Source organism: Carassius gibelio, chromosome A4, assembly GCF_023724105.1.
Source record: "Carassius gibelio isolate Cgi1373 ecotype wild population from Czech Republic chromosome A4, carGib1.2-hapl.c, whole genome shotgun sequence".
In the NCBI taxonomy this organism is placed as follows: domain Eukaryota; kingdom Metazoa; phylum Chordata; class Actinopteri; order Cypriniformes; family Cyprinidae; genus Carassius; species Carassius gibelio.
The window spans coordinates 9,355,669-9,379,339 of record NC_068374.1 but is presented as its reverse complement, the minus strand read 5'-3'; the positions used below and the strand labels follow the sequence as shown (position 1 = coordinate 9,379,339).

The window sequence follows — 23,671 nt, the reverse complement described above, 5'->3', positions numbered from 1 at the left end:
ATATATATATATATATATATATATATATATATATATATATATATATATATATATATATATATACTGACAAGGAGCAAACAACCTTATGCCTATTTCACACATACTCCGTCTGCAGTGCGTATGTTGCATTTTTTTTTACGCACCCATGTTAACGGATTCCAGTTGTGTTCCAGGAGTGTTGCGTCTGCAGCAGTGCAGCGATCGTTTATGTACCGAGTAGCAAACTGCAAACACGTCCTGTGTGAAAGCACATAGAGTCCGTGCTGCACCACATACCTAACGCACACGGACTGCATACACACTGCAGACGGAGTAGGTGTGAAACAGGCGTGAGCAGGGCAGTAGCTGGGGTCAGCGGGGACCCCGTGAAGGTTGTACCAGTAGACCCTGTTTGAAATTGTTTAATTTGTATGTTCGTTTATTTTTATTTATTTGTGCTGTTTACACAATGTTTACGGGGTTTTTTTTTTTCAAGTTTGTAGGTGACAAGGTACAAAAACCAAATAATTACATTTAAAATAGTTCTGGATATTCTTCAATGTAAAAATGAAATATACAATCAAACCTACATTTATTCAGACACCTTCAACATTTCTCACATTATTACAGTTTTGCTATATATATCAAAAATTATATCTGGTGTCTGAATAATTTTTGGTTTGACTGTTAAACTACAAAGTAATTCATTCAAGAGCAGTGAGTGATTTTAATTTTCTTGGATTAACATTACAGCAGCCAGTCGCTAAATTAGACATGGTCACTTTAAGAGACGATGAACGCATCTAATATAATACACATCCCATTTTTCCCCTCAACTGTTTACTTTCACTGAAGAAATAACTGACAGTTTTTTCGAGCATAATTTCCAAGGTGGATATTTTGACATATTTTGTATGTATTTGTTGGCACAAGAGCAAAAATAAGCAAATTCGATGTTCGAGTGTTTTGAGACGCCTTTCTCTATTAGCCCTGAACACCAGAACACCACGAGTACTGAATTGGGCTCTTTCACATCTTTTTGTTTGTTCAAACTGCAATTTGTATTGTTCGTTCAGGTGCAGGAGGGCTTTCTAGGAGAACTTCGCAGAAGAGAGCTCGCTTCAGTGTCGCTGTCCGTGATACGCGGCCCTATCTCTCTCTCTCTCTCTCTCTCTCTCTCTCTCTCGTGCGCACCGAACACAGCGCGAGTGATCAGCTAACTCTGTTCAGCTTTTCCGTGTCTTGTGTTTGGACTCTTTAATGTTTAAATCGACAAGCGGTAAGGCTTAAAAACACGTGAAAAAGATAAGCTTTCGTGACAATGCACACGTGGCCCATCAACTGTCCTGAGCATCTTTTTAGGCTGGCCTCAGCCAGTCAGTTATATAAAATATCAAGGTGAAAGTCATCAGAGCTTGCTTAGTATAGACCCAGCTCTCAACCCAACTTTGAGAATAGATTAACAGCGATATTTTTTTATCGCCCTATAAGAGTCTCACGTTGACGCAGCATGTTAACTCCGATAACGGCCCACCACTAATATATATATATATATATATATATATATATATATATGTAGCCAATCTGACCCGAATCAGACAAATTAAAAGAGTTGATCAGGACTGTGGTTGAAGCATGAGCCAAATTCCTCAGGAAGGCAACCGGAGGTCATAAATCAGTTCTAGTGCCACAAGTCAGAAACAAGTTAAACAACCAACCAGCTCTTTCACAGAACAGCTTTCAACATTAAAACCACTAGAACAATTATTGACAGTTTAAATTCGGAAAAGAGATTGTCAAATTTGCCATAATTAATTGAGATGTAACGCCGGACATCACATGTAAACCCATGAGAGTTATGCACAATATCTTTAAACATTCCCCCGCCTAACAGAACCAGACGGACATTCCTGGGGGGGGGGGGGGGGAACTCTCTTTTCTACATATATATATATATATATATATATATATATATATATGGACCAAAATGAACTCAAAAAACTTATAAATGAATATCAGTCTATCGCTTCACTCCATATTCATTTATATGTAATTCACACATTTGACTATCATATTATAATCACTTATTGTGTATGTCTTTTAATAACTATTGGATAGCTTAAAGATTCATAATCCTGTTTGGTATGTGTGTGATTGAATCTGCTTGCTTGAAACAGTCATGACCATCAGTTATTTGTCAAATGTATCATATTCTTGTTAATAGGAATCATGTCCAAAATTATACCCTGCAAGAGCGGGAAAATTCGGACCATGTGCTTGATAAGATAACATATGATTTATGATACCCCCGAGCCAAGACAATATCTGATTGGTCAAGACAACATTTGAGGTGTGGCCAACAGGCCAGTTTAAATACTCAGGATACCATAAAATTAGTTTTAGCTTTTAGTTTTTAGCTATGCTTCTTAGCTTCTGCTATTAGTCATGCCTGCTTTTAGCTTGTAGCTTTGGTTCCTAGCTTTGGCTTTTAGCCATGCTTTAAGCCTTCTTTGAGCGCGGTTCCAGCGTGCCAGAAACACCACCTAGTCTCATCAAACGTTACTTCTTTTCTTTTCCGTTTGAGAGTTTCGTGTTCTGAGTTAAGTTTTGTAACAGAGTTCAACTTCAACCAGCCACACAACTCTGCATCTTCAGCCAACGCCCAACCACGGTCTTCCCAAGACTTCACTTCAGCGACTACTGAACTTCCAGCCAATCAGCGACATTGGAAACCCCCTTTCAACGACAACAAAGGGACACCTTTACACAGGCAATGTACCTTCAGACATTTGTGCTGGTGTATCTAATATAATTTAAACCTCACTGAGGAACTCAATGCGAGGGTTAATTATGTGATTGATGGTTGCTCATGTCTATGCAATTTAACGTATTGCTGTAAACTTGGGATTCCACATTTCCATTCTCTTAAACTCATCTTTCCCTAACTTTCGATCTTCCTGCAAAGTTTGTGTAAATGTGTGCGTGCGTGCGTTTATGTGTTAGATTAGTTTATGTGTCTTAGATTTATCTAATAAAGCCTTATTCACATTGAAAAGAGAAGTATCTTGTGATTTGTGCTTACAAGTTAATGTCTTAAACTGCCGATCTTGTTACTGTGCTAATTGATAGTGTTTACACTATAGTTTGGATATTAATATCCAGCACAGATTTGATGTTAAACGGCTCGTTCAGTGAATCGCAGGGCGTCTCATTGATCAGCTGTGAAACAGTGATTCTGTTTGTAGCGCCTCTCTATAATGTGAGGTGCTGAACTTTAATGAGAGGTGGCTATCCTGAGTTCTTTAAATATCTTTTAAATCAAATAAGTGAGGTTTCACAAATAAATGTTTGAGTATCTAACTTGTGTGTGTGATTACTATCTTTTTAAATGAAAATACTATTCCCCTTTAAATCACAATTTAAGCAGTACTATTCACACTTTAACAGGAAATTAAAAGTCTTGGAATTACTCTTCTCCTATAAACAATTTCAAATTTAACCCAAATTGTACTCTTTTTCTTCGTCAGTCAGTAACCACAAAGGTTTTAAAAAATATAAAACAGATTTACTTAGAAAAGAATGTCAGAAAATAAATATGTCGGGTACAACTCACTTTTCACATCACAGCTGCATTTAAATTCACATTAAACAAATAAGGGCCCAAGAAAATAAAGTAGCCGGCAAAAACCTATCTTAAACTGAAATACCCTTCAAGTGTTCAAATGATGCAGGCCTGAATGTAGCTCGTGTACGCTGTAGCCTTAAACTCAATGGCTGTTTAACCATAAAGGCCAAACAAACAAATTGTAACTTTATTGAATGTGCATGTAATCTCAAGTGCACATCAACATCGGATCAACGGCGTCAGCAGCAGAAGACCGGTGGAGAGGATTCGTTATGATAAGAAGATTGATGAAGAGAAGGTGCACACGGTTGACGACCTCAGCAAAGTCCATCACTTGACAACGGCTCCAGAAAGTCTTTGATCATCGTCGGTTTCATATTTTCACACAGGCTTAACTAATTAAGGTCGCTGGCCGCTAGCTTATCAGCAAAGTCCATGCAAAATACTAACCACTAAATCAGCGGCTAACTGAAACTTATGTCTGTCGTAACGGATGAGTTTTTCACTCAAACAAACAGAACTATCACCACTAATTACTTGTATAAGTGTTCGTGTTGAACACTTTAATTTTGAGGTGCATTACATTAACAGCAACCGTCTTTTTTTCTCCGCACAACTCACGTTCGTACATAGACAGTAAAAGAAATGGACACGGCGACCCCAAGTGAAGCCCAGTTTTAGCGTTTTTTTAACACTTCCGTTTCTGATGCGCAGACTCAAACGAAGCTTGACGACGTCAGCAACCTGTCTGACAGATGTAAATCTTCTAGTAGCTGTGCGTGCAAACTGCCATCGTTAATCTTGCAGAGACAGCGAGCTTGAGCGGGGAGTTCTTTGGCGTGAGTGAGCAGGAGTAAGTATTCTTATTAATTATTTTGTATAGTATTTTAAAATGTAACACCAGTACGCCATATTAAGTTAATTGCCTGCGAGCTTCTCCTCCTGTCTGTACGGTAATGCAACAGAGAGCTGAGTAGTTATGACACAATCGTTAGCCTATTTTTACAAAAACTGTTTCTACGGGGCCATAATGTAAAATAGAAGGTAATGGAGCCCTTTATACATTGTCGTGTATCTTTAGAAATAAATAATGGACAAATGGAGTCTTTAAACGCCTCAGATGTAAAGTTATTTGCTGTCAAAGTGACACCAAAATGAATGGGAGTCAATGGGACACTAACGCAAGTGAAGTTCTGCTACAAGATGGCAGCACCCAGCCGACTTCCTTGCTGCCTGCGTTCGTCTCACTCACGTCTGTCTCTTACTTCCTTCTTACCCTTGACCTCTCCAGTGATTGGATCATACACAAAACTTTCAGAAATAAAATAAATTCACAAAACATTTGTGTAACTCTTTCTTATTATTTTCACAGGCATATTTTAACATTTTCACATATATTATTAACCAACAAACATTTAATATTTTAAATGCTGTATACCATAAATGAATATTACACCATGTATACATGTATTTCTCTCATTGAGCAAAATCAACATTTCTTTGCCAGTCAATGAAATTACCTTTTTTAACCTTAAGCTATTTATTAAACTATGAAATTAATTATTCAAACTAGTACATGTTATACTAAAAAACATAATTTCAACCGGGTTACATGTTCAAATTCCCTTTAAAATCTTAAATGATTCCCTTTGAGCTAAATTGACCTGTTTCCCTTACATATATGTATATATATCTATATATATATATATATATATATATATATATAGATATATATATATATATATCTATATATATATATATATATATATATATATATATCTATATATATATATATATATATAGATATATATATAGATAGATAGATATATATTCTCAAACTATTGAAAAATTTATTTACATGCATATTATATATATCTACATTATAAAGAATGAATAAAACAGTCTTATAAACATGATTTCGCTTATATATAATTTTACAATAGTTTGTCAACAGTCAACAGTAAGGTTTTTGCAGGTTTTAAAAAAAATGTAAATTAATAACACTCATAATATGCATATTTCTACATTTCCAGGCTTTGCACAGTATCGTCAACTCAATCATCAGAATCTTTGGTAATCCTCAGCAAACATCGCCACGCCTAATTCGGTTCTTGTTGAGTCCCCTGTAATCATCAGCAAACTTTGTCATTTGGTTGAACCAGCTCAGTTAGTTGTTTATGAATTGGACATACTACTTCAGCTGTGCGTCCTGCATTTTCAAACCCGGAACTAAAGTTAGATTACATTCGATTTGTGAATTGGCCTCAACTAGTTAATTCCTGAGAACCAGCTCAAAAGAATGATTCATTCAAGAACCGAACATTACTAGTCAAGAGACTCTCCAGGACCGAGTTTGTCCATCTCTTTGCTAGAGGTATGTAAACTTATGAGCATAACTGTATCTTCTGTAGTCCCTGATGGGCAGAATTAAATGAAATATATATATATATATATGGCATGGTCCTGATGGTGCCATTAGAGTTGTAGAATATGTGTGTGTCTTGATTGAGAAAGTGTTAATCCCTGTTCTGGCTCGATTGTCCATTGCAAGTGTATTTATTATTGTGTTTGTTTTGATTAGTATAGTTTTTTTTTCTTTTTTTAATTATTTTACTTTTTAATGGTAATAATTTACTTGAAGTGTCTGTGTTTGTAAAATATTAAAATCTTTTTTTCAATCTAAATGATGTTGCGGTCCTGTTGAGTTTGTTTAATAATATTTGTTGAAAATAAAATGGAGTTTTGTTGATGCCAGGGACGTGGGAAGCTTGTCGAAAGTGCGGGGGATGGATGTGGTTTGTTTATTAACGATAAAAATGATGAATTCAGGGACAGAAGGGTACAAAATGTATAACATACAAGATATTAAAAGCTTTCCATTTAAATGAGTGATACTAGATGAGTATAAAAACACACTCGGAACACACAGAAAATAAGTCAAAACTCTGTTGTGAGAAAACACAACAGTAGACTTGCTAAAGAATCAGAATGAGAAATACTTTAATAATCCCAGGGGGAAATTATTTTTGTTACAAACTCCAGATATACAAACAACATATATTAAGAACTATAACAACCAACAACAACACCAACTGACCAAGGAACATATGACCAACTAACTCTCATTTAAAAGAACCAAAAGTGCTCTTTCTGCCCTCCATTATGAAGAAATAGTTTATTAAAGTGTGCTGTTAGTATACTTCTTTTAAACTAAAAATAGGAAAGTATGCTTTTTATTTACTTATTATGTACTCCTCATAAATATACTTAAAATTACATTTAAGTATACTTGACCTATACTTACAAAAATTTGAAATATATTTGAGCTATACTCCTAGAATCTGTGTTTTCAATGTTATACGGTAAAGGGCGCTAGTACACATCTTCTGTACAGAATTTCAAAAAAAAAAACACAAGTGAAGAATAATGTATTTCAGTATGTTTGAAATGTTATGTTCATAACGTAGACCATATTGAAATAAAAAATAAAATAACAGGAGAGTTTCAAAGTGGATTTGTCACACACCTGGACTCATTTAGCTTGTTTTTGCCCGTGACCCAGTTTCTGTCTTCCGTGTTTAGTTTGATTAGTTCCCAGGTGTCTATTATCTTCCTCATGTGTTCCATGTCCCTGTTAATTTAATGATTCCATCCACCTGTGTTTCCCCAATTATCTGTTGTACATAAGCCTTGTCCCTTCAGTTCTGTTTTGTCGGGTCTTCTCACTTGTGCCCATTTGCTACTTACGTGTGTCTACCTCTGTGCTCCATGTTGGATATCCCCTGTGTTGGATATATTAAAAACCTTATTCCGTTTATCCTCGACTCCGTATTCCTTCAGGCAGCGTAAAACCGTGACAGAAGACCCGACCTCAAAAGAGAAAATAGAAAACTGCGTGTTCTTCCCTCCGTTTTGCTTTTGTTTTTTCACAGTCTTTTCTTTTCTTAGTGTCTATGGATCCCCTCTATCGTCCCGAATTCCTCATCCTCCTGTTGAAGCAGGAAGGACGTTCTCTCGAGGACCATACCAGACAGTTTTTCCTATTAGCTAATGCCACCAGCTACCCGGACGGCGCGCTCTGCACCTTCTACAACACCAGCCTGAACTCCAAATGCAGAGCGTTGTCGTCCGAAGATGGTCCTCGAGAGGATTTCGCCGCATACGTGGAGTGGACTCTGGCGAGAAATGGCTCGTCTTTCACCTTCAGCCCCATAGAGGATCTCGCCAGTCCCACTCCCTACCCAGAGACCAGCCAGCCACCAACTCGCTACACGGAGCCAGAGCCCACCGCAGCCGCAGAGCCCGAGCAATCCATTGACAGGGAACAGGATCTCGAGAGTGCGACTGACCAGGTGTGTGAGCCGGCAACACTGTGCATCGTGGGAGTCCTCGTGGAGATCGAGGGCGTGGAGGAAAGCCCTGCCCACACTCCTGCGACTGAGGGTGAGCTATATGCAGTCTCTGAAAGTCATAAGGAGCAAGCTCTGGATCTGATGGACTGGTCTATGGAGGTAATCCCTAATTTTCCTGTTTCCCCGCTGGTTCCGTCCAGCCCTGATTCCCCTGTAAACCCTCTCAGTCTCCCACTCCTACCTCCTCCAGTCATTTCCTCTGCTCCATTTCCGCTGGTTCCGCCCAGCCCTGAGTTTTCTGATTCTCCGCTGGTTACGCCCAGCCCTGAGTTTTCTGATTCTCCGCTGGTTACGCCCAGCCCTGAGTTTTCTGTTTCTCCGCTGGTTCCGCCCAGCTCTGAATCTTCTGTGTCTCCGCTGGTTCCGCCCAGCTCTGAATTTTCTGTGTCTCCGCTGGTTCCGCCCAGCCATGATTTTTCTGTTTCACCGCTGGTTCCGCCCAGCCCTGAATCTTCTGTGTCTCCTGTATTCCCTCCCAGCCTCCCTCTCCCGCCTCCTCCCAAACCTGCTGGTCCCTCTACTCCTCTTTCGCTGGTTCCGTCCAGTCCTGATCCTCCTGTCCTTCCTCCCATCCTTCTCCTCTCTCCTCCTCCTAGACCAGCCAGTTCCTCGTCATCCCTGCTGGTGCCAGTCAGTCCCGCAGCTCACCCTCAGTCCGCGCCATCGGGGCGCGGTGGTTCGCCGCTGGACTGCCAGTCTCCAGCTCCGCCTTGGCGTGTTAAGGCCCTGTCTCCGCCTCCAGCCTCCGAGCCCTGGACTCCTCCTCGGTCCTTCGACCCAGCGGCTCCGCCTTGGCTCTTAGCTCCCTCGTCTCCACCGTGGCCTGTCATCCCACCTGCTCCACCGGGCTCCCTCGTCCCTCCGGCTCCACCTTGGTCAGTCGTCGACCATCCGCCGCCTCGGGACTCCACTCCTCTGGTTCCACCTCGTCACTCCATCCCTCCGGCTCTGTCAGGCTCCTCCTTCCCTCCGGTTCCACCTCCATCCTCGGTCGCTCCGGCTCCACAGCGGTCTGCCAGGACCCTGCCTCCGCCTTGGTCGCCTGAGCCTTCTGCTCCACCTAGGCCCTCCGGAACCTCGACGTCCCCCTGGCTCTGCGGCTGTGCTGCTCCATCTTGGGCTCCTCACCCATCGGTGCAGTCTCCGCCTGTCGGCCCCCTGGTGTCGTCGACCCTTCCTTCACCATGGCTCCTCCCGCCGTCGACTCCACCTTGGATCTCCGTCCTGGCTGGTCTCTGGTGGACCATCTGGCTCCTCCTGCTCCTGTCTCCTCCCTGGCTCCTTCCTCCGTCGTCTCCTCCCTGGCTCCTCCTTCTGTGGTCCCTGTCTGCTGGCCCCCTCCTGGGAGTCCGTCCTCCACCGGAACCTCCTCCCAGGTTCCCACCCATGCCTCCCTCTGTTGTTTCTACGGTGCGAGGACGCACCTACCGGGAGGGGGGAGTACTGTCACACACCTGGACTCATTTAGCTTGTTTTTGCCCGTGACCCAGTTTCTGTCTTCCGTGTTTAGTTTGATTAGTTCCCAGGTGTCTATTATCTTCCTCATGTGTTCCATGTCCCTGTTAATTTAATGATTCCATCCACCTGTGTTTCCCCAATTATCTGTTGTACATAAGCCTTGTCCCTTCAGTTCTGTTTTGTCGGGTCTTCTCACTTGTGCTCACTTGTGCTCACTTGTGCCCATTTGCTACTTACGTGTGTCTACCTCTGTGCTCCATGTTGGATATCCCCTGTGTTGGATATATTAAAAACCTTATTCCGTTTATCCTCGACTCCGTATTCCTTCAGGCAGCGTAAAACCGTGACAGGATTAGGCTATTGTGTGTAAACTTTTTTTCCCTATCACATGCCAAACTAATAACATTAAATCTATAATTGCTGCTTTCTGCTGTGCTTTCCTTGTAATGAAAATAACAGTAAATTTTCGTCAATTATTTAATCTAAAAAGCTCTATGAATTTCTTACAGATTTCAAAATCATTCAAAATCAGATACTGATAATGTAGTAGCACTGTAAGATTACATTTGTTTGAAGGCATTATTGTGAAAGCGATTAGGTGTGAATGTGCTGTATCTGTTTAAATCATGCTTTCACCCAAACAAAATCAGTAAAAGAAACAAACTAACTCCTATAACTTGTAACATCCCGCTCGACTATTGCAGTAATTGTAACCTTCTGATCGAGCCATAGTTAAATATGTTTAACGTGAATTCTTGCTGAATATGTAGTTATATTACGGAGTGTTGCCATGAATTGTACTCTTGATGGAGTGCTCTTGGAGCGAGCGAAAACCACAACACTCAGACTCTTAAAAAAGCTCCTCACTCCAGTCAGAATCACTCCGCTCCGCTCATACTCTGATCGACATTGTGTCTCTGTGTCAGACTCTCTCCAGTCAGAATCACTACGCTCCACTCATACACTTCTCGGCAGCACATCTCTGTGTCAGACTCTCTACTCGCTCCAGTCAGAATCACTCCGCTCCGCTCATACTCTGCTCGGCAGCGTGTCTCTGTGTCAGACTCGCTCCAGTCAGAATCACTCCGCTCCACTCACACTCTGCTCAGCAGCACGTCTCTGTGTCAGACTCGCTCCAGTCAGAATCACTCCGCTCCGCTCATACTCTGCTCAGCAGCACGTCTCTGTGTCAGACTCTCTCCTCGCTCTAGTCAGAATCACATCGCTCTGCTCATACTCTGCTCGGCAGCATGTCTCTGTGTCAGACTCTCTCCTCACTCCAGTCAGAATCACATCGCTCCGCTCATACTCTGCTCGGCAGCACGTCTCTGTGTCAGACTCTCTCCTCACTCCAGTCAGAATCACATCGCTCTGCTCATACTCTGCTCAGCAGCACGTCTCTGTGTCAGACTCTCTCTAGTCAGAATCACATCGCTCTGCTCATACTCTGCTCGGCAGCATGTCTCTGTGTCAGACTCGCTCCTCGCTCTAGTCAGAATCACTCCGCTCCACTCATACTCTGCTCAGCAGCACGTCTCTGTGTCAGACTCTCTCCTCACTCTAGTCAGAATCACATCGCTCCGCTCATACTCTGCTCAGCAGCACGTCTCTGTGTCAGACTCTCTCTAGTCAGAATCACATCGCTCTGCTCATACCCTGCTCGGCAGCATGTCTCTGTGTCAGACTCGCTCCTCGCTCCAGTCAGAATCACTCTGCTCCGCTCATACTCTGCTCGGCAGCACGTCTCTGTGTCAGACTCTCTCCTCACTCCAGTCAGAATCACATCGCTCTGCTCATACTCTGCTCAGCAGCACGTCTCTGTGTCAGACTCTCTCTAGTCAGAATCACATCGCTCTGCTCATACTCTGCTCGGCAGCATGTCTCTGTGTCAGACTCGCTCCTCGCTCTAGTCAGAATCACTCCGCTCCACTCATACTCTGCTCAGCAGCACGTCTCTGTGTCAGACTCTCTCCTCACTCTAGTCAGAATCACATCGCTCCGCTCATACTCTGCTCAGCAGCACGTCTCTGTGTCAGACTCTCTCTAGTCAGAATCACATCGCTCTGCTCATACTCTGCTCGGCAGCATGTCTCTGTGTCAGACTCGCTCCTTGCTCCAGTCAGAATCACTCTGCTCCGCTCATACTCTGCTCTGCAGCTCGGCAGCATCTCTGTGTCAGACTCACCCCTCACTCCAATCAGAATCACATCGCTCTGCTCATACTCTGCTCGGCAGCATGTCTCTGTGTCAGACTCGCTCCTTGCTCCAGTCAGAATCACTCTGCTCCGCTCATACTCTGCTCTGCAGCTCGGCAGCATCTCTGTGTCAGACTCACCCCTCACTCCAATCAGAATCACATCGCTCTGCTCATACTCTGCTCGGCAGCATGTCTCTGTGTCAGACTCTCTCCTCACTCCAGTCAGAATCACATCGCTCCGCTCATACTCTGCTCGGCAGCATGTCTCTGTGTCAGACTCTCTCCTCACTCCAGTCAGAATCACATCTCTCCGCTCATACTCTGCTCGGCAGCACGTCTCTGTGTCAGACTCACTCCTCGCACCAGTCAGAATCACTCCGCTCCGCTCATACTCTGCTCGGCAGCGTGTCTCTGTGTCAGACTCGCTCCAGTCAGAATCACTCCGCTCCACTCACACTCTGCTCAGCAGCACGTCTCTGTGTCAGACTCGCTCCAGTCAGAATCACTCCGCTCCGCTCATACTCTGCTCAGCAGCACGTCTCTGTGTCAGACTCTCTCCTCGCTCTAGTCAGAATCACATCGCTCTGCTCATACTCTGCTCGGCAGCATGTCTCTGTGTCAGACTCTCTCCTCACTCCAGTCAGAATCACATCGCTCCGCTCATACTCTGCTCGGCAGCACGTCTCTGTGTCAGACTCTCTCCTCACTCCAGTCAGAATCACATCGCTCTGCTCATACTCTGCTCAGCAGCACGTCTCTGTGTCAGACTCTCTCTAGTCAGAATCACATCGCTCTGCTCATACTCTGCTCGGCAGCATGTCTCTGTGTCAGACTCGCTCCTCGCTCTAGTCAGAATCACTCCGCTCCACTCATACTCTGCTCAGCAGCACGTCTCTGTGTCAGACTCTCTCCTCACTCTAGTCAGAATCACATCGCTCCGCTCATACTCTGCTCAGCAGCACGTCTCTGTGTCAGACTCTCTCTAGTCAGAATCACATCGCTCTGCTCATACCCTGCTCGGCAGCATGTCTCTGTGTCAGACTCGCTCCTCGCTCCAGTCAGAATCACTCTGCTCCGCTCATACTCTGCTCGGCAGCACGTCTCTGTGTCAGACTCTCTCCTCACTCCAGTCAGAATCACATCGCTCTGCTCATACTCTGCTCAGCAGCACGTCTCTGTGTCAGACTCTCTCTAGTCAGAATCACATCGCTCTGCTCATACTCTGCTCGGCAGCATGTCTCTGTGTCAGACTCGCTCCTCGCTCTAGTCAGAATCACTCCGCTCCACTCATACTCTGCTCAGCAGCACGTCTCTGTGTCAGACTCTCTCCTCACTCTAGTCAGAATCACATCGCTCCGCTCATACTCTGCTCAGCAGCACGTCTCTGTGTCAGACTCTCTCTAGTCAGAATCACATCGCTCTGCTCATACTCTGCTCGGCAGCATGTCTCTGTGTCAGACTCGCTCCTTGCTCCAGTCAGAATCACTCTGCTCCGCTCATACTCTGCTCTGCAGCTCGGCAGCATCTCTGTGTCAGACTCACCCCTCACTCCAATCAGAATCACATCGCTCTGCTCATACTCTGCTCGGCAGCATGTCTCTGTGTCAGACTCGCTCCTTGCTCCAGTCAGAATCACTCTGCTCCGCTCATACTCTGCTCTGCAGCTCGGCAGCATCTCTGTGTCAGACTCACCCCTCACTCCAATCAGAATCACATCGCTCTGCTCATACTCTGCTCGGCAGCATGTCTCTGTGTCAGACTCTCTCCTCACTCCAGTCAGAATCACATCGCTCCGCTCATACTCTGCTCGGCAGCATGTCTCTGTGTCAGACTCTCTCCTCACTCCAGTCAGAATCACATCGCTCCGCTCATACTCTGCTCGGCAGCACGTCTCTGTGTCAGACTCACTCCTCGCACCAGTCAGAATCACATCGCTCTGCTCATACTCTGCTCAGCAGCACGTCTCTGTGTCAGACTCTCTCCTCACTCCAGTCAGAATCACATCGCTCCGCTCATACTCTGCTCGGCAGCACGTCTCTGTGTCAGACTCTCTCCTCACTCTAGTCAGAATCACATCGCTCCGCTGACACTCTGCTCAGCAGCACGTCTCTGTGTCAGACTCTCTCTAGTCAGAATCACATCGCTCCGCTCACACTCTGCTCAGCAGCACGTCTCTGTGTCAGACTCTCTCTAGTCAGAATCACATCGCTCCGCTCACACTCTGCTCAGCAGCACGTCTCTGTGTCAGACTCGCTCCTCGCTCCAGTCAGAATCACTCCGCTCCGCTCATACTCTGCTCAGCAGCGTGTCTCTGTGTCAGACTCGCTCCTCGCTCCAGTCAGAATCACTCTGCTCCGCTCATACTCTGCTCGGCAGCACGTCTCTGTGTCAGACTCGCTCTAGTCAGAATCACTACGCTCCGCTCATACTCTGCTCAGCAGCACGTCTCTGTGTCAGACTCTCTCTAGTCAGAATCACATCGCTCCGCTCATACTCTGCTCAGCAGCGTGTCTCTGTGTCAGACTCACTCCTCGCTCCAGTCAGAATCACTCTGCTCCGCTCATACTCTGCTCAGCAGCGTGTCTCTGTGTCAGACTCGCTCCTCGCTCCAGTCAGAATCACTCTGCTCCGCTCATACTCTGCTCAGCAGCGTGTCTCTGTGTCAGACTCGCTCCTCGCTCCAGTCAGAATCACTCTGCTCCGCTCATACTCTGCTCGGCAGCACGTCTCTGTGTCAGACTCGCTCTAGTCAGAATCACTACGCTCCGCTCATACTCTGCTCAGCAGCACGTCTCTGTGTCAGACTCTCTCTAGTCAGAATCACATCGCTCCGCTCATACTCTGCTCAGCAGCACGTCTCTGTGTCAGACTCTCTCTAGTCAGAATCACATCGCTCCGCTCATACTCTGCTCAGCAGCACGTCTCTGTGTCAGACTCTCTCTAGTCAGAATCACATCGCTCCGCTCATACTCTGCTCAGCAGCACGTCTCTGTGTCAGACTCTCTCTAGTCAGAATCACATCGCTCCGCTCATACTCTGCTCAGCAGCATGTCTCTGTGTCAGACTCTCTCCTCACTCCAGTCAGAATCACTCCGCTCCTGTCATACTCTGCTCGACAGTACGTCTCTGTGTCAGACTCTCTCCTCACTCCAGTCAGAATCACTCCGCTCCTGTCATACTCTGCTCGACAGTACGTCTCTGTGTCAGACGCGCTCCTCACTCCAGTCAGAATCACATCGCTCCGCTCATACTCTGCTCAGCAGCATGTCTCTGTGTCAGACTCTCTCCTCACTCCAGTCAGAATCACTCCGCTCCGCTCATACTCTGCTCAGCAGCATGTCTCTGTGTCAGACTCTCTCCTCACTCCAGTCAGAATCACTCCGCTCCTGTCATACTCTGCTCGACAGTACGTCTCTGTGTCAGAGATTTATCACCAAGCCCTACTTGCTTTCATGTAATTTAATAAAATAAAATTGCAGATGCATTTAAATGCAGGTGTGTAAAATGTGTGCAACGTTTGCACGGCGCGTGTGATGCTGGATGTGCAGCATTTATTCCTATTTGCTTTATCTTCATTACAAATCTTGTTTGGTTTTATTTTGGATAATTGCATGTAAAAAATAATTTAAATTGTAATGCATATGCAAAATGTGAAGTCATATTCATATTCCAGTGTTTGCGCAAAAATTATTAATGCACATGAATGATAGGAAGGCATCATCTCATCACTTACATTTTTTAATTTTCTGATAATGAATTTACTTAACCCTCTGGCCCTCTTCGGTCATTTTTGACCGAAAAGTTATATATTTTGAAATTTAAAAAATTGTAGCTTCAACGGAATGAGATGAACAAATTAGCAATATGAACACACAAAAAAAAATAATGGACATGATTTGAACATGATCATGTTAAAGAGGCCAAAAAAAAAAATAGTCACACTTACATTATTCACAGTCATAAATGACAGACATAGGAAATGAATGGGAAATACGAAAAAATTTGAAAACTCAAATCAGCCACTGGTCAGGAAAAAAGTGTGCAGCAATCAAGGGGTGCCTCTCCAGAATATCAGGAGAGACACCAATCAATAAATGGAAAAAACAAAACAAAAGGGTCTCTCTCTCTCTCTCACACACACACACACACACACAGAAATGAACTGGTAAGTCTGCAAGAGAGCACATTGTGAGAGTATGTGAAATCAATAAACAAAAAAACAAAAGGCTTGCTTTCTCTCTATCTTACACACACACACACACACATCCATACAAATTAACTGGTAAGACTGCATCAGAGTAAAATGTTTTTTTCTCCAAGTTATTGAAATAAAATCATAAATGTTAGAGAGAATGAGAATCTCTTTTGATTTAAGTACATTTAAGATCATTTTTAATGATCAAATACTGGGTAACAATATCTAAACCTTGACAAAAAGTAATATTTTAGAATGTATAGATATAGATCTAAATGCAAAACCTAAAAAAAAAAAAAATGAAGAGATGAGGTCTAAAAAACTAAAAGCCTCTGTCTATATCTATATAGGGAGCTAATACAAGAGGTCACGCAGCATTACACAAGTTTTTACTTTTTTAATGCCTCCAGATTCCCCAATTCTTACATCAAGAAAAATGGATTTTAAATGCTTTCACTCTACTTTAATGTGAACTATTGCATTTATTAAAAAATAGTTAATAAATAAAGAGATTAAAAAATATATTAATTCTAAAATAGCTAATTAAAATTGTATAAATATTGCATAGTATCATAAAACTCCCCAAAAATCATAAATAATAATTTAAAAAGTTTATTGAACAAAAATATATTACTTTGGTTTTTCTGAAGAAGAAATAAGTTACATTTCAAGGCTTTGGTCACTTTTGACCCTGAAGAAGGTAAGTGTGACTCCTAAACGAAGAGGGCCAGAGGGTTAAAACTGTGGTGTCTCACATACATTAAAATATATCTACAGAAAGCTTGAAATGTATTTTAAACGAAAATGAAAGCATTGAGTAATCTGTGAGTGTTGCATTTCTCTTATCCGAGAGAGCCAGGACTGTGAATTTCATCTTGCAGCTGACAACAAAACATTTGTTTATTAATAAACAATTAAATTGTCTAATTTTTCTCAATTATTAGGCTACTTCTGCATGTGCTTTGTGGCAAACTTAATGCATGTGCTTGAGCACAGAATATATTAAGACTTGATTATGTAAATTTAATATAAACCTCTGATTAGTTGAATATAACAAACAAATGACTAGAACTAGAAAAATGTTACAAAAATGGCAGACCATTTTTTAGTGTATAACCAAAACAACAAGTCTTAACTAAACCCGCTCAGCAAGTTTGAAACCCTCATAAAGACACTGTCCATTTGAAAGAGCAAGAGATTCACACCTTTATCTCGACCCCAACAAGCCATACATAACTATCCCCAAAAAAACAACCCCCTCCAACTGAACTGAATTCGGTCTGTTTTGGGCTGTGAGGAATGGTGTGTTGTCATGTTACTGGGTTGAAACATGTCTGCACTCAGCACTCCTAATCGAGCGCAGTTAGTTCAGTAAGGCCACGGTGGCAAGGCTATGAACAGCAGACGCGCTCAGCTGTCAAATCGCTCCAATCACCACCTCTCTCCTATTTGACATGGGACATATATATATACGTTGCACTACTGCTCGGTAAGTATGCTCAACTGCTCGCAACCCTCCCTCCCTCCCCATTATAAGCATGAGCACTCTACCACGAACCTTCTGGCTGTCGTCTTCTTTGTTTCAGATCACTAAGGCTTCCAAAAAAAATACAACCCTGGATAGCCTGGGCACAGGCTTTGTTCTGAAGTATATTATTGTGAACCCGTTAACCCAGAGTAACAAATTTTAACAGATTAATCCCCTATTTTCATTTGCTGCATGTTTTCTTTCTTTATTTTTAAACACGCTAAAAAATAAATTAAGTTTGTGAGAGGAAAAAATATATGAGTTGTGTACAGGCTGCATTTTAACTGATTAATCACCTATTTTCGTTTGCTGCATGTTTTTTTATTTTTGATATTATATAATTCATAAATAAGTTGCATTTTATTACATTTAGAAATAATGAATAATGAATTGCACCAGCGCGATCAAACATCTGAAACAGATAATACTAAATTTTTGGTCACACATAAGGCATAATTCAAAAATGCAAAGTGTTAGCAGTTTGAAAAATCAAGAATAACAACAGAGTTAATAATTATTGCTAAATGCTGAACCGTTCTCATTTCACTCATATGGAACCTGAAGATTTTTTTTAAACCAAGAATAAAACCGAAATGAAAACATTTAGCTTTTTATCCATATATATATATATATATATTTATATATATATAGCATGTATATGATCCTTTGTGTAAAGGTCTTCTTTTAATTTTTCATGAGTAGGCTGTAGCCTAAGACTATCCCATGTTTGAAATTAACTCACTGTAAATGTTTTAATATGTTTTTTTTAAGTTGTTACAATGTTATTGTCACAATCTTCAGCTGGTGTGCCCAGGATGGCGACCAGATGACACTGTTTTTCTGTGAGCACATGGCTTGTGTTGTGTTGTTTGGTGCCATGTGCTCTCTCCTGTCTATTGTCTGATCCCACCCATCTTGTTATGTCATTATTGTTTTAGTTGCTCCACCTGTGTCTCCCTCGTTAGGTTCCCTACTTATTCTCCTTGTGTTGCAGTTCTCTGCTGGTTCGTTAATTAATGTTATGTTTCAGAGTATTGTTGGATGTGTGTATGTTCCTCTTGCCTTGCCTTGCTGTGCTCTGTCTTGGCCTGTAGTTTTGTTTATATTTTACTATTAAGAAATGCTCTTATCTTCCTGCATTTGAGTCCTCACCTCATCCCTGCACCCGACCATGACAGAACGAACCAGCCAACAGAGGACTCAGCGGAAGATGGGCTCACTCAATCTATCAGTCTCCACTATCTGCATCCCCTTCTACCAACGCATGCTTAAGGTAGCAGTATTGAATTCCCTCCATCAACAGGGGACTGACGTGAAGCAAAATTTGCGATGGAGTTCAGGAATGCTGTGGAGGGGCTGGACTACAACGATGCAGCTCTCAAGGACCTTCTGAATTATGCCCGTGATGAGCCTCTCAATTGGTGGAGGATGAAAGGGCTGGATCACCTGACTTTTGTGGGGTTCGTAAACTACCTAGTTCATCAGGGTGAACCCTCCAGCCGACGAGGCTGCAGCGCCCCCTGTGTCGGCTGGTGATGCTGGAACGCCTCCAGAAGTGCGGGCTGATGAGGTTGCTGAGCCCCCCATGGCGGCTGATGAGGCTTCAGCTCCCCCAGTTGTAGCTGACAAGACTGCCTGCAGCAGTACCTGATGAAGCTGCAGCACTCCCAGAGGCAGCTGATGATGCTGCAGTGCCCTGCTCTCATAAATGGAGGAGGAAGAATGGGTCCACCTTGCCACTCCTATTGGTGGCCAATGAGGCTGCAGTGCCCCCAAAGGCAGCCGAAGAAGCAGTAGCGCCCCTGGTGGTAACCGAAAAGGGTTCAGCGCCCCCAGAGGAGGCCAACAAAGCTGCAGTGCCCCCGTGGGTGGCCGAACAGGTTGCAGTGCCCCCAGTGGAGGTCGATGAGGTTGCAGCAGCCCCAGGAGTGGCTGACGAGGCTGCAGCACCCCTGGTGGTGACCGTAGAGGCTGCAGTGCCCCCCAGAGGCGGCCGACAAAGCTGCAGTGGCCCTGCTGGTGGCCGAAGAGGTTACCGTGCCCCCGTTGGAGACTTATGAGCTTGAAGCAGCCCCAGAGGCAGCTGATGAAGCTGCAGCACCCACAGAGGTGGCCAAGGAGGCTGCAGTGCCCCCAGAGGCGGCAGAGAAAACTGCAGTGCCACCCTCTCGGAAAGGGAGGAAGAGGAGGAAGAAGGCTTCTTCCATCCTTCAAGGCCTAGAGGCCTTCCCAGGCACTGCCAATGCTGCATGCCCTGTCAGCGCCGCCCAAGCTCCGCTGTCTGCCAGCTCCACCCTTGATGTCAGCTCTACCTCAGCTGCTTGCCCTGCCGGCTCTTTCCTTAAAGCAGGCTTCACTTTTGCTTTCTCCAGACCTGACGGCCCCGTCCTGGCACCCTTGTTTACCTCGGTCTCTATGCCCTCCTCCACTACACGGGCCTGGCCCACCATCCCTCTCCCTGATCCACCTCCTTTCCACATCCCACCGGGATTTCTTTTGTTGAAGCGTCTGGAATCCGCTCCTTAAGGGAGGGGTTATGTCACAGTCTTCAGCTGGTGTGCCCAGGATGGCGACCAGATGACACTGTTTTTCTGTGAGCACATGACTTGTGTTGTGTTGTTTGGTGCCATGTGCTCTCTCCTGTCTATTGTCTGATCCCGTCCATCTTGTTATGTCATTATTGTTTTAGTTGCTCCACCTGTGTCTCCCTCGTTAGGTTCCCTACTTATTCTCCTTGTGTTGCAGTTCTCTGCTGGTTCGTTAATTAATGTTATGTTTCAGAGTATTATTGGATATGTGTATGTTCCTCTTGCCTTGCCGTGCCCTGTCTTGGCCTGCCTCCCGTTTTTTTTCCCCCTTGGGTTAGTAATAATAACAAATATTATTAATACTAAAGGAATGTTAAATATTTATTAATAAATGCTCTTATCTTCCTACATTTGAGTCCTTGCCTCATCCCTGCACCCGATCTTGACAGTTATATCATAATGTTATTGTTGTTTTACTTCCTCCTTTTATCTCATTTTACAATTACATTTATTTAGCAATTCGTCCTTTTGCACCACCTGGCGGTAGTTTCGCAAATGATTTTAAGACGCGACTGACTTGCAGTTAACGCGCGGCATTAGGCATTATGGTAATACCCATTTAGGATGTCCACCTACTGTACTTCCTATGTATGTGCCTATTAGTTAATGTTCCGAATAAGTAATGCTGTACTCAAGTTGGGTGGTATAAACATGGACCAAGGTACTAATCAAGTAACTGATTGTTAGTGCCATTGCAGATTGGAACTTTGGAAGTTGGTTAGGAACATGACCGTAATTGTGCAGCACTGCATCGTGTTAATACTTAGCAGGCACAGTCCTTTTAAATAGGGATTTAGACACATGACAATCAGGAGTTGCAAGTGCAAATATGAGTCTGGTAGCTACTGTATAATTCCAAAATAAAATTTATCTACAAACATAATTATTAGGAATGTGCGTATGCCTGAGCGATAAAACGGTATCGATATTTATTGACACTACACCTTCACCGATAATTATATAAATAATGTTCGATATAGCACACGATATATACGTTTCTATGATGTGTAACACAGACAGCACACAAACGAACACATGCTGAATTGAGTGCTGTGATGAGGAAATTGTGAATAAACAGATCAAATTTAAAATAAACATTTGCATTTGAATATTATTAGTGCTCAGAGAGCTTCATCAAAGGCATCCAAGATGCGGTGATGATGTAAATGACGTTGTTGCATTTTAATGTTTTGTTAGTCTAGCCCATAAGATTGTCCACTACTGTGTAAGTCATTCAAAATATTAGATACATATAGAAGCTAAATGCGGAGAAGATCTTGATTAAGCTAAGCATTTAAATATGAGTTATTATGGAAAATGACCAGATGCCAACAATTATGTATTGTAATTCAGATTTATTTATGGTTATTGAGTTGTTAATAAAGCAGTATCTAGCTCTTTACATATGAGCTAGTAGCCCCCCCCCCCCCCTATAGATTATTAGCAGTTTATAAATTATGAATTAACTCTAAACTAATAGCTTACAAATTAAGTACTTTATTAATATATGCTTATTATAAAGTTACCAAAAAGATGAGTATATAGAAAATGCCACAATAACATCTCTTTATTCTCTAATTTACTTATGTAGGATGAAGAGATACAGATCAAGGAGCAGTAACAAGCTACACTTAAAAAGGTATAATTTAACATTCTAGGTTTACTACTACAACAAACACTTCTGTATACAGTAATTTTTGGCAGATTTCAAACTCACAGTAGCCATTCAGGTTCAATGATTCTTTATGATTTTCATCTGAAATCATATGTTAAAGGTTCAAGATCACATTCTGCAAAGTTACTGATCTCTTAAGGAAAACAGTAGGTAGCCACTGAAAGTATTGTGGTTACTCTGGCTATCTGATATCCTCCTGTTAGCTGAAAGCCTCACATAGACAACATCTCCATCCTCCAGGAGCAACACAACTCCATTTGAGGAGTTTACCACATTCCCAGCCTGATGAGCATGTGCTACAACTACATGCTCTCCATTCTTAATAATGGAGACAGTTGATGGAGTTGCTTGACTAGCTGGACCGTAAACAGAGAGTCTGAACATATATGCTCCTTTCAGTGGGGCTGTGAAAATACCTAAAACAAATAAAGAGAGACACAGAAAGTTTGACTAGAATGGGAGGCTTCTCATTACTACAAGTTTTATGAATCCATTTAATTGATAATTACCTGTAATTGGGTTGTAAGCATTTCCTATGTTTGTGAAGACGTTCCGGTAGGTTAGTGTGATGTCAGTGGTAAAGGGACCAATATTTCCACTGCTAGATTGCATCAGTCCAGCTGAAAAAGCTATCTGTCTGTCTGACAATGAAAACCAAAAAATAAGATATCACAATATTGCTTACTACTCTGAAAACTCAATTGAATTTAATATACAGTAGTCAACTTTTGAAGTGGATCTAAACCCTTCATTAAAGTTGTCCTAAAACCAAAGCAATACTAGTTCTTGTCTTAGGACAACTTTGATGAACTTTTTGATCCACTTCAAATGTTGACTACTATAGTTCAAGCACACTGTTTCACCTCTATTTTCCTTTCTCAACTCCTCTACTTGACTCTGAGTAAGATTTGACATTTCTGTGAAAGAATAAAGATTTTGTTAAATTATATTTACACTGCTCATTGTAATAGCTTATTGTAATAACACAATTTACAAAGTATGTACCCAATTTTACACTAACATTTACACTATGTATTATGTATTGCATTGGTGTTTTATTTGGATCATTGATAACAGAGTGAACATTTTAGTGAAATACCATAATTTTTCTTGGTAAGCTCTTCCAGATGGAGTGTCTGTTGTTCTGCAATTTGCTCAGCATCCCTCAGTCGTGTCTCTAAAGCTCTGATGTTTGCTTTCTGCTCAGTTACCGTGGCAGTCAATTCTCTCAGTGCAGTGTGGATGTCAGGGAAGCATAGATTGCAGTTTTGTTGCCTGTCAGTTGAAGCTTCAGCACTCACATTGTCGGCTTGAGGTGGATTTTGTCTTCTATCCTCAGATCTGAGCTGCTGACTGATCTCGTTCTCACTGAGTCCTCCATCTACCTGCTGCTGTACGGCAAACACAAAGGTTTCCAGCATCAGCAGTATACAAACTAAACGCTTCATTCTTCACTGATGATGTTTGCTTCCAGCTCACAGTATGTTATCTCTCACAGTATCTGTTCTTTTTATAGTGTCCTGACTCACTGTCTTATGTACTTGATTTATATTTCTTATGATAAAAAGTTGATCAACAAGTTAATTTTTAATCTTAATTAAAGGAGGGATGTTTTCCGGGTCCAGTAGATATTTAGCTAAATCCAAAACATTTATGGTTTATGGCACAAATAGTAATTATATATATATATATATATATATATATATATATATATATATATATATATATATACACACACACACACACACACACACACACACACACACACATATTATTATGATTATGATTATTATTATTATTATTACACTTTAAATGTAATTCAATCAGCAATGGCATGGTGGTATCCTTGTCAAATTTAAAAAGTCAGAAATAAATAAGTAATGCTTACATGTTACAGTATAATGTTTAGGTATTGTTGCTATACAATTGAAACTATGTATTCTTTTTTTGTTTGTTTGTTTATTGCTTGGCCTTTTAAAAAAAATCATCACAATTTTTAAAGAACAATTGAAAA

The 23,671-nt window shown here is 42.5% G+C and overlaps 1 protein-coding gene across 1 annotated transcript; it reads right to left on the bottom strand.

Moving 5' to 3' along the window:
• Nucleotides 1–21,329: 21,329 nt before the first annotated feature.
• Nucleotides 21,330–23,162, bottom strand: LOC127969607 (uncharacterized). Its single transcript, XM_052571670.1, has 4 exons — nt 22,757–23,162; nt 22,521–22,574; nt 22,167–22,298; nt 21,330–22,073 (listed from the first exon to the last, which is right to left on the bottom strand). Exons 1-4 carry the CDS (start codon nt 23,103–23,105, stop codon nt 21,781–21,783), a joined length of 828 nt encoding a protein of 275 aa, XP_052427630.1. The 5' UTR covers nt 23,106–23,162; the 3' UTR covers nt 21,330–21,780.
• Nucleotides 23,163–23,671: the final 509 nt, after the last annotated feature.